Here is a 17,500-nt window from a genome sequence, read left to right as displayed (position 1 = left end):
AAAGAGAAAACGAATTTAAAGAAGAAAATGAAAACACAAGAAAAATGTTATTTAAGTTGTGATAATTCTGTTTTAATTATATCTTAAAATATTTTTGGCACCGTTTCATTCAATAAGACCATTTAATTGTTCAGAAAAAAACCACTTTATCTATTTGGGACCATATTATTTATTGAAATACAATACCTCCTTTTTTATTAATTACAGAAAAAAAAAATATAACAAAGAGGATAAATTTAACCCTTTCGTTACTGTATTTATTTTGAGATGCTCTGTGTTTCTTTCAATTATTTTAAATATAACAAAGAATTTAGTAAAATAACTTAGTTATCATTCAGCTAGTGTTAGGAACACAAATTGTGACTAAGGTTTGGTGGAAGATTTTAATTCAAAACTTAAGAAAACAAGATATTTGTACTCAGAGCCAGAGGTGGTTTCAACCAGGTTGGTATCAAAAGGGTTAAGAATTGTTTCTCTATTATATATCTTAACCCTTTTGTTACCATATTTCTGTTGAGATGCTCTGTGTTTCTTTCAATTAATTTTAAATATACCAAAGAATTTAGTAAAATAACTTAGTTATCATTTTAAGCTAGTGTTAGGAACATAAATTGTGATTAAGGTTTGGTGGAAGATTTTAATTCAAAACTTATGAAAACAAAACATTTTACCACAGAGCCAGAGGTGGTTTCATCTAGGACTGTTTCGAGCCTGTCTGAGAATTAGTCTTATGTCTACATATATGTGGAGGTGAGGTCACTTACAAGATAAGGGAAAAGAGAATAAAGGAAGTGTGTGTGTGTGTGTATATATATATATATATATATATAATATACAAAGTAAGATAGGGGTTATGGGTGTAACCCACAATGGGATATCATTTATCCAATATACTGTTGGTAAAGTACCCAAATTAATTTGTAAAATGAATAAATAATCCATTATAATATCCGTAAGTTGATGAACAAACCAAATTTGTTTCTCCATTTTCTTATTTGTATTATATATATATATATATATATATATATATAGGGAGAGTTTACGAAAAAATCAAAAGCCGAAGACAGGTGGTGTACAAAAACATATATATATATATAATATATATATATATATATATATTATATATATATATATATATATACACACATATATATTGACCATCAGTGGCTAATAGAGTACAAATGATTTGTAAAGGGACAAATAGAATAAACACGTGGTATAAGACAGACAAGGTTCAAAGGGTGAAGTTTGGAATCAGCCCATGGATTTAGAAAGGCTCTCAAGGGCGCTAAACTTAACATTGAGATCATAGAGAAATCAGGGAGAAGCGTTCGATCCCAGTTATGTAAGACCCTCTGGAGGACCAGATGTTCTTGTAGGAACTGCATGTGTAAGTCTAACCCTAGAAATAACTGCAAAGCTAGGCTTATTCTTGCCTTCCAAGATACAAAATGACAAATATACATTGGTATATTAAGATGGCGTTTGGAACATAACAAAAGACAAATATAGGATCTTTACCTTTTGATCGACAGATTTTAAAATAATTTTTTGTAACTAAACACTTTCAAATTTCGGACACTGGTAGAATGTGTCATATAAAAGATCTTTTACTCTTAGCATTTTGCAGAAAAACTTATATTTACGGAGTTATTTCACGTTAAAGTTGTTCTATTTCGGTGATTTCAACCAATCAATGACGTGTATTCAGCCAAATAAAATTACTGCTGTTGTTTGTCAACAACAACTAACAGCGGAGTATTTTTTGTTGGTCACTGTTATTTATGACATCGTTCATGCGTTTGTACTGGTTTTAGCTTTAAGGCTTTAGGGTTAGGATTAGGGTGTTAGGGTTAGGGTTTTAGGTTTAGGGTTAAGGTTTTAGGGTTAGGGTTTTAGGCTTAGGGCTGTCATAAATAACAGTGACAAACAAAATATACACCGCCGATAGTTGTTGACAAACAACAGCAGTAATTTTATTCAGCTGAATACATGTCATTGATTGGTTGAAATTATCGAAATACGACAACTTTAACGTGAAATAACTTCCTAAATATAAGCTTTTCTCAAAAACACTAAGAGTAAAAGATGTTTCATATGACACATTCTACCAGTGTCCGAAGTTTGAAAGTGTTTAGTTACAAAAAATCTCTCTATATATAAAGCTGAAGTTGTCTGTGTGTGGCAGGTTTGGTAGCCTTCAACTAACACTATTTTCTCTAAGACCCTGTGGCGCAAGTTGACCAAAATTGAGAGTATGATAGAAGAAGGCTTGCTTTTCCTTACGTAGAAGATAAAATTCAAATCAGACCATGTTAACACCAAAAATTATTTGCATCAAAAAGGTGCTTTTTTTTTAATGAAAATCCCTATTTTTTACGATTTTTTTACTGCTGTGTTGCCATTTTTCGATGTATTTCAACCAGAAAAATGTTCACTTAAAGAGAATAACAAGCTACATAATGCAAAATTTTTACTTTTCAAAAATTCCAATTCTAAAGGGTCGAAAAGAAAACAAACCCGAGCAACACCGGGCGATATCTGTCGGTCAAAAGGTAAAGATCCCAAATATATATTGGTATATTAAGACAGTGTTAAGAATATAAGTTAAAAGATATATGAACATTAGTAGAACAAAACACACACACACACATCAGTATACAAAGTTGGAGTCTGATTTAAAAGAGAGGCTCAGGCATAAAATTATGAAAGGTGGTTTATATTTGAATTTCAACATTTTAAAATAGTTGGTTCTTTTCGGTTTGAACGGCAGTTTTTAACATAATTTCCACGTAACTAAACACTTTTAAACATAATTTCCACGTAACTAAACACTTTTAAACATAATTTCCACGTAACTAAACACTTTTAAAAAAAATAATTTCCACGTACTAAACACTTTTAAACATAATTCCACGTAACTAAACACTTTTAACATAATTTCCACGTAACTAAACATTTTAACATAATTTCCACGTAACTAAACACTTTTAAACATAATATTCCATTTCCACGAACTAAACACTTTTAAACATAATTTCCACGTACTAAACACTTTAAACATAATTTCCACGTAACTAAACACTTTTAAAAACATAATTTCCACGTAACTAAACACTTTTAAAACATAATTTCCACGTAACTAAACACTTTTTAACATAATTCCACGTAACTAACACTTTAATAAACATAATTTCCACGTAACTAAACACTTTTAACATAATTTCCACGTAACTAAACACTTTTAAAACATAATTTCCACGTACTAAACACTTTAAACATAATTTCCACGTAACTAAACACTTTTAAACATAATTTCCACGTAACTAAACACTTTTAACATAATTTCCACGTAACTAAACACTTTTAAACATAATTTCCACGTAACTAAACACTTTTTAAACATAATTTCCACGTAACTAAACACTTTTTAACATAATTTCCACGTAACTAAACACTTTTTAACATAATTTCCACGTAACTAAACACTTTAATAAACATAATTCCACGTAACTAAACACTTTTAAACATAATTTCCACGTAACTAAACACTTTTAAAACATAATTTCCACGTAACTAAACACTTTTTAACATAATTTCCACGTAACTAAACACTTTTTAACATAATTTTCCACGTAACTAAACACTTTAAACATAATTTCCACGTAACTAAACACTTTTTAACATAATTTCCACGTAACTAAACACTTTTAACATAATTTCCACGTAACTAAACTAAACACTTTTTAACATAATTTCCACTAACTAAAACACTTTTAAACAAATTTCCACGTAACTAAACACTTTTAAACATAATTTCCACGTAACTAAACACTTTTTAACATAATTTCCACGTAACTAAACCACTTTTAAACATAATTTCCACGTAACTAAACACTTTTAAACATAATTTCCACGTAACTAACACTTTTAAAAACATAATTTCCTCCACGTAACTAAACACTTTTAAACATAATTTCCACGTAACTAAACACTTTTTAACATAATTTCCACGTAACTAAACACTTTTAAACATAATTTCCACGTAACTAACACTTTTAAACATAATTTCCACGTAACTAAACACTTTTAAACATAATTTCCACGTAATAAACACTTTTAAAAACATAATTTCCACGTAACTAAACACTTTTAAACAAATTTCCACGTAACTAAACACTTTTAAACATAATTTCCACGTAACTAAACACTTTTAAACATAATTTCCACGTAACTAAACACTTTTTAACATAATTTCCACGTAACTAAACACTTTTAAACATAATTTCCACGTAACTAAACACTTTTAAACATAATTTCCACGTAACTAAACACTTTTAAACATAATTTCCACGTAACTAAACACTTTTAACATAATTTCCACGTAACTAAACACTTTTAAACATAATTTCCACGTAACTAAACACTTTTAAACATAATTTCCACGTAACTAAACACTTTTAAACATAATTTCCACGTAACTAAACACTTTTAAACATAATTTCCACGTAACTAAACACTTTTAAACATAATTTCCACTAACTAAAACACTTTTTAACATAATTCCACGTAACTAAACACTTTTAAAAAAAACATAATTTCCACGTAACTAAACACTTTTAAACATAATTTCCACGTAACTAAACACTTTTAAACATAATTTCCGTAACGTAACTAAACACTTTTAAACATAATTTCCACGTAACTAAACACTTTTAAACATAATTTCCTCCACGTAACTAAACACTTTCAAACATAATTTCCACGTAACTAAACACTTTTAAAACATAATTTCCACGTAACTAAAACTTTTAAACATAATTTCCCGTAACTAAACACTTTTAAACATAATTTCCACGAACTAAACACTTTTTAACATAATTTCCATAATTTTCCACGTAACTAACACTTTTAAACATAATTTCCACGTAAATAAACACTTTTAACATAATTTCCACGTAACTAAACACTTTAAACATAATTTCACGTAACTAAACACTTTTAAACATAATTTCCACGTAACTAAACACTTTTAAACATAATTTCCACGTAACTAAACACTTTTTAACATAATTTCCACGTACTAAACACTTTTAAACATAATTTCCCGTAACTAAACACTTTTAAAAACATAATTCCACGTAACTAAACACTTTTTAACATAATTTCCTCCACGTAACTAAACACTTTTAAAACATAATTTCCACGTAACTAACACTTTTTAAACATAATTTCCACGTAACTAAACACTTTTAAACATAATTTCCACGTAACTAAAACACTTTTAAACATAATTTCCACGTAACTAAACACTTTTAAACATAATTTCCACGTACTAACTAAAACACTTTTAAACATAATTTCCACGTACTAAACACTTTTAAAAACATAATTTCCACGTAACTAAACACTTTTAAACATAATTTCCACGTAACTAAACACTTTTAAACATAATTTCCACGTAACTACTAAACACTTTTTAACATAATTTCCACGTAACTAAACACTTTTAAACCTCCTATACTGGTAGAATGTGTTTATAAAACAACTTTTTCTCTTGGCTTTATTGAGAAAATTCTATAGTTTGTAAGATATTTGTTGTTGTTTTTCTTCAATTTCTGCAATTTCAACCAATCAATGACATCCATTGAGGTGAAAACATTCTGTGCCGTATGAATATGTCCCTCGTTTAAGAAACAGATTGGGTTTATTTACATTTGTGAAGAAAAAAAGATACCCTTCCCCCTAACCCTAACCTTAAAACAGATTGAAATGTAATAGATCAATACTAGGGTCATAATTATGGGTGACAATTTCATATGACACCGCTAGAAAAAATTGCCGTTCAAACCGAAAAGATTCAAATAGTTTTGTGTCAGTCATAAGCAGTATGTAATGGTTTTGGCATCAATATATTGAAATGTCACCGTGTAAAATTAGGTTTTTCCAAATAATGTTACAATTAATATGTTCAAATCTGTAACTGGGTTTTGATTTCCAGTTCAGATATTTCGGAGAAGCCAGCTGTAAAGAGAATGATGCCACAAAAACCATCAAAGAGTTTTATAATAATAAAAACTGTTTTGAAAGTTTATCAGAGTTGGATCTTTATGGTTACAGGCGGCAGCAGCCGTGTAGGAAAGAAATCGGTTTTGCAATTGTGTAAAAAAGAGCCCCCTTTGGTCATGAATGACCATGGAATTGTACCAAGAAAGTTAGCCTCCAAGGTACAAATTCCAGGCAAAGTTGTTTATAGAAAACTGGCAGTCACCCATGCATACCAGCCTTCCCTTCTTCACACCACTGATGCTATCCAAGGGAAAGGAAAAGGGGCCGATACAGCTTAGCACCAGTGATATCACAACTCATTTCTACAGTTGAGTGAACTGGAGCAATGTGGAATAAAGTGTCTTGCTCAAGAACACCATGCACAGCCTGGTCCGGGTTAGGGTTAGGGTTAGGGTTCAACTGGTGCTTGTTTAATCGACCCCGAAAAGATGGACAGTAAAGTTGACCTCGGTGGAATTTGAACTCAGAAGGTAGCGGATGGGTGAAGTACAGGTAAGCATTTCCGCCCAGCGCGCTAACGATTTAGGAGACATCAGGTAAGATATCTGTGATACTGCACTGCATGTCGTTCTGGTTAACAACGTGGGCGTTTTTCAAGAGGCTGGGTCGTGTGTGGAACCGGAGTCCAGACTGGAAAATAACAAAAAAAAAAAAAAAAAGAAAAAAAATTGTTTTAAACGAAAAGGGTAAAAGCAAAAGAAAAAGTGAAACAGTGAGATAATTATATATGCGTAACTGGTCCTTAATTCTTTAAGGGGTTAAACATAGAGGGGACAGACAAAGACAGACATAGGTATTAAGTCGATTACCTCGACCCCAGTGCGTAACTGGTACTTAATTTATCGACCCCGAAATGATGAAAGGTAAAGTCGACCTCGGCAGAATTTGAACTCACAACGTAGCGGCAGACGAAATACCTATTTCTTTACTACCCACAAGGGGCTAAACATAGAAGGGACAAACAAGGACAGACATGGGTATTAAGTCGATTACATCGACCCCAGTGCATAACTGGTGCTTAATTTATCGACCCCGAAAGGATTTAAGGCAAAGTCGACCTCAGCAAAGTCGACCATATAATGCTACCATCATCAGTGGAGGCGCAATGGCCCAGTGGTTAGGGCAGCGGACTCGTGGTTTCGATTCCCAGACCGGGCGTTGTGAGTGTTTATTGAGCGAAAACACCTAAAGCTCCACGAGGCTCCGGCAGGGGATGGTGGTGATCCCTGCTGTACTCTTTCACCACAACTTTCTCTCACTCTTACCTCCTGTTTCTGTTGTACCTGTATTTCAAGGGGCCGGCCTTGTCACTCTCTGTGTCACGCTGATATATAATTGATTCTCTATTATATATTTTAACCCTTTTACCATATTTCTGTTGAGATGCTCTGTGTTTCTTTCAATTAATTTTAAATATAACAAAGAATTTAGTAAAATAACTTAGTTATCATTCAGCTAGTGTTAGGAACATAAATTGTGACTAAGGTTTGGTGGAAGACTTTAATCCAAAACTTATGAAAACAAGACATTTGTACTCAGAGCCAGAGGTGGTTTCAGCCAGGTTGGTATCAAAAGGGTTAAGAATTGTTTCTCTATTATATATTTTAACCCTTTTGTTACCATATTTCTGTTGAGATGCTCTGTGTTTCTTTCAATTACTTTAAATATAACAAAGAATTTAGTAAAATAACTTAATTATCATTAAGCTAGTGTTAGGAACATAAATTGTGACTAAGGTTTGGTGGAAGATTTTAATTCAAAACTTAAGAAAACAAGACATTTGTACTCAGAGCCAGAGGTGGTTTCAGCCAGGTTGGTATCAAAAGGGTTAAGAATTGTTTCTCTATTATATATTTTAACCCTTTTGTTACCATATTTCTGTTGAGATGCTCTGTGTTTCTTTCAATTAATTTTAAATATAACAAAGAATTTAGTAAAATAACTTAGTTATCATTCAGGTAGTGTTAGGAACATAAATTGTGACTAAGGTTTGGTGGAAGATTTTAATTCAAAATTTATGAAAACAAGACATTTGTACTACAGAGCCAGAGGTGGTTTTGGCCGGGTTGGTAACGAAAAGATTAAAAGGCCACATAGGGACTCTAAAAACACATGTTGCAATTTAAAGAACATAAGAAAATATAGAAAAATAACGAAGAGTGGAGAACAAAGAATGGAATAAAAAATACGAGGGTGAGTCAAAAAGTAATGTCATTTTGTTTAGGACAGGTCTAATTACCAACACAGGAACATGTATCATACACCAAAATGAAGCTGGTCCTCTGTGGATCACATCCCTACTTCTCAACAAAGTCACCGTTTCTCTCAATAGCAATGTTCCACCTTCCAATGAGAGCATGTATCCCTGCCCCATAATATTCTGTTGACTGTTCTTTGAGCCACATCTTCACTACAGTTTCCACTTCCTCGTCACTAGAATAATGTTTGCCTCTCAAACCCTCTTTCGTGGCGCCGAAGAGAAGATAGTCTGAAGGTGCTAAATCTGGTGAGTGTTGAGGTAGTGAAGAAGTGGCTCAAAGAAGTGTTGACAGGAATTTTACGGGGCAGGGATACATGCTCTCATTTGAAGGCGGAACATTGCCATTGAGAGAAACGGTGACTTTGTTGAGAAGTAGGGATGTGATCCACAGAGGACCAGCTTCATTTTGATGTATGATACATGTTCCTTATTTCTTTATTGCCCACAACGGGCTAAACATAGAAGGGACAAACAAGGACAGACAAACGGATTAAGTCAATTACATCAACCCCAGTGCGTAACTGGTACTTTATTTATCAACCCCAAAAGGATGAAAGGCAAAGTCCACCTTGGCAGAATTTGAACTCAGAACGTAACGGCAGACGAAATACCTATTTCTTTACTACCCACAAGGGGCTAAACACAGAGAGGACAAACAAGGACAGACAAAGGGATCAAGTCGATTATATAGACCCCAGTAACTGGGACTTATTTAATCAACCCCGAAAGAATGAAAGGCAAAGTCGACCTCGGCGGAATTTGAAATCAGAACGTAACGGCAGAAGAAATACGTATTTCTTTACTACCCACAAGGGGCTAAACACAGAGAAGACAAACAAGGACAGACAAAGGGATTAAGTGAATTACATCGACCCTAGTGTGTAACTGGTACTTAATTTACCGACCCCGAAAGGATGACAGGCGAAGTCGACCTTGGCGGAATTAGAACTCAGAACGTAACGGCAGACGAAATACTGCTAAGCATTTTGTCCGGCGTGCTAACGATTCTGCCAGCTCTCCGCCTTATGATACATGTTCCTGTGCTGGTAATTATACCTGTACTAATCAAAATGGCATTACTTTTTGACTCACCCTCGTAAAATAAAATAAAATGGTCTGAGACTCACCTTCGGTAATTTTCTTCTGCTGACCACACCATCGCCAATGCTAACATTCTGTAGAGATGTGAACTGCTCGCAGGACACCTTTAACCGTTTTATGGGAGGTTCGGATGAGTCGGGCGTCACACAAGAAGAGGAAGAGGAGGTCTGGTGGCGACTCGGTTGGCCGAGTGCTGTAGCGTCAGTTTCCGATGACAAACTGTCTTTTGTGAACAGAGAAGAAGGGTCCTGATGCGATGTGAAACTCTCCCAGAACACTCTGTTGCCGGTAGAATTATTATTACTACTATTATTATTAGTACTGCTACTACCACCACCACCACCACCACCACCACCGCCGCCACCACCACCATCGTCGTCACCACCACTACTATTACCACTGCTGTGGTTGTTATTTCGAAACAGGTCTTCACCACGTTCTTCGATTATGTCCTGTCCGTTTCCGGGGGATTTGCCTCCGGCCGTCTGGTTGCAGTAACCGCTCTGGCAGAAGTTGTTTGTGAGTTCAGAGGTGTTGGCCATCATGGATTCCAATTGTTCCAACCGTTCTTGTCTCTCTTTACGCAGACGCCGCCTAATCATCCACTCTTGCACAGCTGAAAGAGAAAACACCATCATCATCATCATCATCATCACCAATCTCAGTTGTATACATACATACATGTCCTTCTCTCTCTCCCTATATGTATATATATATATATATATATAATATATATATATATAATAATAATAATAATAATAAAAACATTGTGTACAGTGCTCAGGTGCACTACAACTCATCTAAGGTGTATGTATAATCAGGTGTAGTTTCGGGGGATTTCGGAAAGCATGAGGGCCTTAAAGGATGCAGTGTCATGGCAGTCAACAATATACATATTGGAAGGTTTGGAGATGATGTACAGGTATTATATATTAGAAGAAATGAGGTACTCAGAGAATCGGATGGTTTTATATTTACAGATATTTATTTGTATATTACATTTTTTTATATAAATATCATAACACTTAGATCATTAGCGCTTTCTCCCATTCTAGTGGGGTTTTCAAATCAAACTAAGTTCCTGTGTAAAGAGTTTTGACCATTTTATAGAGTTTTGTAGTGGTGGGGAGGAATATAAGACAGTACAAATACCTGTAAATATAAACCATCCTATCTTCTGAGTACCTCATTTCTTCTAATATATATATATATATACTTTTTCTTTACTCTTTTACTTGTTTCAGTCATTTGACTGTGGCCATGCTGGAGCACCACCTTTTAGTCGAGCAAATCGACCCCAGGACTTATTCTTTGTAAGCCTAGTAACTTATTCTATCGGATCTCTTTTGCCAAACCACTAAGTTACAGGGACACAAACACAGACACACATATATATATACAACGAGTTTCTTTCAGTTTCCATCTACCAAATCCATTCACAAGGCTTTGGTCGGCCCGAGGCTATGGTAGAAAACACTTGCCCAAGGTGCCATGTAGTGGGACTGAACCGGGAACCATGTGGTTAGTAAGTAAGCTACTTACCACACAGCCACTCCTATGCCTATATATATAACCTTTAAAGGTATTTTTTAATATGCTGGCCATTGATATAATTTTTTTCAAAAAGAATTTTTTTTGAAAAATTTTTATCCTACATTAGATATATATATATATATATCATCATCATCAACGTTTAACATCTGTATTCCATGCTAGCATGGGTTGGACGGTTCGACCGTGATAAGATCAGTTGGAACCCTCATCATTGTAAGTGACAGATATATATAGCAGTGGCTGTGTGGTAAGTAGCTTGTTTACCAACCACATGGTTCCGGGTTCAGTCCCACTGCGTGGCACCTTGGGCAAGTGTCTTCTATGATAACCTCGAGCCGACCAAAGCCTTGTGAGTGGATTTGGTAGACGGAAACTGAAAGAATCCCGTCGTATATATGTATATGTATAAATATGTATGTGTGTGTATATGTTTGTGTGTCTATGTTTGTCCCCTCCCCCCCAACATCGCTTGACAACTGACGGTGGCGTGTTTGCATCCCCGTCACTTAGCGGTTCGGCAAAAGAGACCGATAGAATAAGTACTAGGCTTGCAAAGAATAAGTCCTGGGGTCGAGTTGCTCGATTAAAAGGCAGTGCTCCAGCATGGACGCAGTCAAATGACTGAAATAAGTTAAAGAGTAGAAGAGAGTATATGTATACAATAAAACCACGAAGGAATTAGGAGGTGGGGCACGATGAGTTTTTGCTTTAAAACAGTAAATAACACACAAAAACACAATGTAAGGATGACTAGCTTGCGCGAGTGCGCGCACCGGGACCACTGTGTTGTTATTATTATTATTATTTTGTTTGTTTTGGTAGATTCTGAATGTCTGCTATCCAAAGCAGAAATCAGACGACCGCATTTTTTCTTAAAGGGCAGAAATAAAAATGTTTTCGTGGGAGGGGAGAACTTGAAGAAATTCCAAACTAGAACAAATGTTTTAGCGTATGTATGTATGTGTGTGTGTGTGTGTATGTTTCCGTACGTATGTGTAAGTGTGTCTGTATGTGTATGCGTGTGTGCTTGTGTATGTGCGATTGTACGGACATGTAACCGTTTGTGTGTGTTGTGTGTGTGTGTGTATGCGTGTGTAGGAATTGCTGAATCAAGTTATTCAGCAATTACGTCGAAATATATCCCAGAGAGGAAATATTTTCATTCGTAAACGCCTTTTCTGTGCATAAATGTATGAATATGTGTTCCACGAGGAAAATATATTTCATACTCCACAGACACCACTTTTGATTGTATAAAACTAATTAGACATAAAACGAAGACACACACACATTATCTCTCTCTCTCTCTCTTTATATATATATATATATATTACTCTTTTACTTGCTTCAGTCATTTGACTGCGGCCATGCTGGAGCACCGCGTTTAGTCGAGCAAATCGACCCCGGGACTTATTCTTTGTAAGCCCAGTACTTGTTCTATTGGTCTCTTTTGCCGAACCGCTAAGTTACGGGGACGTAAACACACCAGCTATGGGGACAAACACAGACACACAAACAAACACACATATATATATATATATATATATATATATATATATATACATATATACGACGGGCTTCTTTCAGTTTCCGTCTACCAAATCCACTCACAAGGCATTGGTCGGCCCGAGGCTATAGTAGAAGACAGTTACCCAAGATGCCATGCAGTGGGACTGAACCCGGAACCATGTGGTTGGTTAGCAAGCTACTTACCACACAGCCACATATATGTACATATATATATAAACACACATACACAAATTATTCTTCAACAAGAATATAATTGATAGTAATTTGTAAGTTTCGGGTTATCTAAGCCATCAATAAATTTGTATTCAACAAATTATGCTGTAATCCGTCAGATTAATGTAAAATTGTTTTTATCTATCATAACTAGAACATAAAAACAAGCACTTATATATATATATATATAATATATACTTTTGTCATATAAATGCAAGCGGGGGTGTCAGTATTTGCGCGGGCGAGTACATAGACACTTCCAAATAAACAAAGATTGGAATGTGTGTATACGTGCGTACGTGTGGCAATATTTCGGGGGTATGGGTGTGTATGTATGTATGTATGCGTGTATGGTAATATTTCGGAGTATGTGTTGTATATGTGTATGTGTATATATATGTGTGTGTTTATGCGTAGCAATATTTCGGTGTATGTGTATGTATGTATGTATGTATGTGTGCGTGTATATATGTGCGTGTGTATATATTTGTGTGTGTGGCAATATTTCGGTGTATGTGTGTGTGTATATATTTGTGTGTGTGTATGTGCGTGGCAATATTTCGGTGTACGTGTATGTATGTGCGTGTGTATGTATGTGTGTATATGTGCGTGTGTATGTATGTGTGTATATATGTGTATGTGTGTGGTAATATATATTTGTGTGTGTGTGTATGTGTGGCAATATTTCGGTGTATGTGTATATATGTGACGTGTGTGTATGTATGTCATCATCATCATCGTTTAACGTCCGCTTTCCATGTAGCATGGGTTGGTGTATATATATATATGTGGGGGGGGGGTAATATTTCGGTGTATGTGTATATATGTGCGTGTGGTGTGGTCTGTGTGGTAATATTTCGGTGTATGTGTGTGTATATGTGCGTGCGTATATATGTGTATGTGTGGCAATATTTCGGTATATGCGTATGTATGTATGTGTATATATGTGCGTGTGTATGTATGTATGTGTGTATATATATATGTGTGTGGTAATATTTCGTAATGTGTGGTATGTATGTATGTGTGTTTATATATGTGTGTGGTAATATTTCGGCGTATGTGTTATATGTGCATGTGTATATATATGTGTCAATATTTCGGTATATGTGTGTGTATGTATGTGTATATATGCGTGTGTATGTATGTATGTGTGTATATATATATGTGTATATGTGTGCGTGTGTGTGTGGTAATATTTCGTAATATGTGTGTGTGCGTATACACATCCTCAAACATCGAATTGGAGACACAACACGGACATGTATATACATTCACTTACACACACAAACAGACACATGTAAACACGCACCCATTCCTGCACCACAAACGTCTCACCCCTAGGTACACATAGACACAAAGACCAGTCAGCTATATACGTCTACAGAATAAAACGATTGTATACAACGCACGTGCGTGTGTGTGTAAAACGGAAGAATATACACACACACACACACACAACACGTGTGTATATAAAATGAAAAGAGCCTCTGGTAGTGGATGATGTAATCCTAACATACTGACCTAAACGTGGGATGATCACGGCTGGAGCGCTACGTTTACTCGTAAGACAGACTCTGGACTTGACGTTTGTCGCGGAGATCCAACAAAGGAAGTCTCTGTGTGGTTCTTCGTCCTGCGAGAAATAGCAGCTAAATCTCCCTTAATTAAAACCACGCACATCGCGATAATGAAGGAAAGGAAATGATTCTTGTGGACCAATGCCAAGAATTTGGACAATTATAGGCTTGGGAGCCCGGGGGGTGGGGCTTATTACGAGATCTGGTCATTGCTTAAGCCGTGGGTGTACTGCACTGGGGGTTGGCCCGGGGCTAAACAACACTAACATCATCATTATCATCATCATCATCAATAACAACAAAGTGTTTTAATTATTCAAAGAAATAAGATAATTACCTCATTAAATATATATTCTTGTTGTTGTTGTCGCGGTCGCTGTTAATTAGCCCCAGGTCAGCCCTGCTCGAGCAACATCTACGATCGAAGACGCTCCAGTCGTGACCATCCAGTATATTCTTCCCGACATACTGTATATATATCCATGGCTACATTAACACGAACGTTCTTCCTTTGTTTTCTTCCTTTTTTTGTTTCTTTCTTTCAGACGTAGTAAAACATGTGACGGAGGAGATCTGGCTGCTATTTTTAGCAGGTCGATTTAACACTTGTAATGTTTTAACCCCACGAGGATCCCGAAATTACCAAATGCGTCCTTCCTTTTTACCGGTATTTGGCTGTTATTTCTAGGTGCGCGCGACAGATTACGCCATCAAATGTCTCTTTCTTTCCACCCAAACAATCCTGTGGGATGATGAGATCTGAGGAGGGAGAATTGGTTGTTATTTCTAGCCGGCAAAGCGACTCAATGTGAGTAATTGCAGTACTTGTTTCCTAGTGTGTCGTGGTTGGCGGTGCTATTTAACCCTAGGTCAACGTCGAGTGAGCAGGAACCACTGATGGAAAATATTTCGAGTATGATCATAACGGCTTTTTTTGTTATGAAAAAAAGATGTGTTCCTTTTTGTTCTATGTTTCAGATATATTTGGCTGCTATTACTGGCAGCGTAACAGACCACCTATAGGCTTCCTTGTTAGTCCGATGTGTCACCATACACTCCCGTATAAGTATATATCTTTATATATATATATATATATATATAAGAGGGAATTTTTTAATTCTTATATTTATGTATAAAATATTTACTGAATCACAGTTTTTTTATATGCTAGACCACTGGTCTTAAAATTGATGTTTATGAAATAAATATCCAATTTTCCACCCGCATTTTGATTTTAATATATATATATACACACACACATATATATATATATATAACGAATTTCTGTAGTGGGTGTATAATATGTGGAAATTGACGACTTAAAAGTCTGCTATCTGCATATTGGCATAAAAATTAATTTTCTTTTGCCCTTGTTTTATAAGTTGTATGTATGTATCTATTATATATATATATATATATTATATATAATATATAGATATATAGATATATATATATGTACTATATATATATATATGTAACTATATATATATATATATATATATATATATATATATATATATTATATATATATATATTATATATATATGTTATACGTTCTGTGTCTGTGCGTGTGTATATATATGTGTGTCAGATGAAGGAATCTGCTTCCTCTCTGACTTTCACTGCAGTATAATCAATTCCAGCAGCCAAGATTCTCTGTCTCACACACAACATCTAAAACTGCTGACTAACATCTGAATTATTTTAAGGCTAACACACCATTAGCAACCGGCTTCTGTGATTTCCTGCTGCCCTACACTTCCAATTAACGAGAAAACAAGTGCTCCCTAAACATTTCACGCAATTATAAACCCTAAGGGGTCTTCCTTAATTGACTTTATTACAGAGCCAGTTTCACTTTCGCAGCCAAAGATTTTCGCTTCCTTACAAGCACTGAACCCTACAGATATTATTATTGTAAAAACGAGGTCGACTTTGCCTTTCATCCTTTCGGGGGTCGATTAAATAAGTACCAGTTACGCACTGGGGTCGATGTAATCGACTTAATCCCTTTGTCTGTCTTTGTTTGTCCCCTCTCTGTTTAGCCCCTTGTGGACAGTAAAGAAATATATTATTGTAAACCAAGCCCTCTGACGGAGTTAGCATCATATTCCCAGCATCGACACACGAATTCTTTACCCGCCAAACCACCGAGGGAGCTTTTTCTCTACGAGTGATTCCCAACTTGGGGGTATACGCCTCACCGGTGGGGCCCTGGGAAAATTGTAGTGGGACGGATAGATGTTAATGTTTCTTTCTTTCTTTCTTTCTTTTTTTCTTAGTGGGACAAGAAATTGTGAAATTCTTTATTTAATGTACTTCCTTTTTGTACTCAGTTCCCGGTAGATACTTTTGTATTAAGCAACTGTGGTAAAATATTAAAAATAAAGCTTTTTCAACCACTGGTAGGGCATGCATTTTTCTGGAAAGTTATCGTTGGGTCTGGGAGAGAATAGGGCGGGAAACGACAAGGCGGCGAGCTGGCAGAATCGTTAGCACGCCGGGCGAAATGCTTAGCGGTATTTCGTCTGTTTTTACGTTCTGGGTTCAAATTCCGCCGAGGTCGACTTTGCCTTTCATCCTTTCGGGGGTCGATAAATTAAGTACCAGTTACGCACTGGCGTCGATGTAATCGACTTTAATACCTATGTCTGTCCTTGTTTGTTCTCTGTGTTTAGCCCCTTGTGGGTGCAATAGCTTTCGTACACACACACACACACATACATACACACATATGTATACATACATATATGCACACATAGATACATACACGCATGCATACACACGCACATATACACACATATCTATACATACACTCACAGGTATACATACATACACACACATACGCATGCATATACATACACACACACACTCATATACATACACACACAGGTATACATACATACACACACATACGCATGCATATACATACACACACACACTCATATACATACACACACATGTATATGTACATACACTCACATAGGTATACATACACACACACATACACATAGATACACACACACATATCTATACACACACACACACATATATATATATATATATATATATATATATATATATATATATATACATACATACATACACACATATATACATACACAACCAGCTTCTTCCGTTTGCTGTCCCCAGACCCCACAAAAAAATACATATTTCCTACAGCAGACCCAAAAGT

General features: G+C 35.4%; 1 protein-coding gene across 4 annotated transcripts in view; it reads right to left on the bottom strand.

The window, feature by feature from the left end:
• LOC115226240 (putative lysozyme-like protein) overlaps window positions 1-17,500 on the bottom strand; it is a 26,020-nt gene that overhangs the window by 4,668 nt on the left and 3,852 nt on the right. Inside the window, exons 1-3 of one of the 4 annotated variants that reach the window (XM_036514829.1) lie at window positions 14,642-15,383; window positions 9,457-10,046; window positions 6,421-6,699 (exon numbers count right to left, since the gene is read on the bottom strand). In XM_036514829.1, the coding sequence (XP_036370722.1) occupies window positions 6,592-6,699; window positions 9,457-10,032 (684 nt within the window). In that variant the 5' untranslated portion in view covers window positions 10,033-10,046; window positions 14,642-15,383 and the 3' untranslated portion in view covers window positions 6,421-6,591. Of the gene's footprint in view, window positions 1-6,420; window positions 6,700-9,456; window positions 10,047-14,248; window positions 14,399-14,641; window positions 15,384-17,500 lie in introns of those variants that run through there. The other 3 variants (XM_036514830.1, XM_036514828.1, XM_029797262.2) reach the window with 3 other exon arrangements.

The sequence above is a fragment of the Octopus sinensis genome, linkage group LG29 (assembly GCF_006345805.1).
Source record: "Octopus sinensis linkage group LG29, ASM634580v1, whole genome shotgun sequence".
NCBI classification, from domain to species: domain Eukaryota; kingdom Metazoa; phylum Mollusca; class Cephalopoda; order Octopoda; family Octopodidae; genus Octopus; species Octopus sinensis.
Note: the sequence above shows the minus strand (reverse complement) of the source record. Positions and strands in the feature narration are given on the sequence as shown.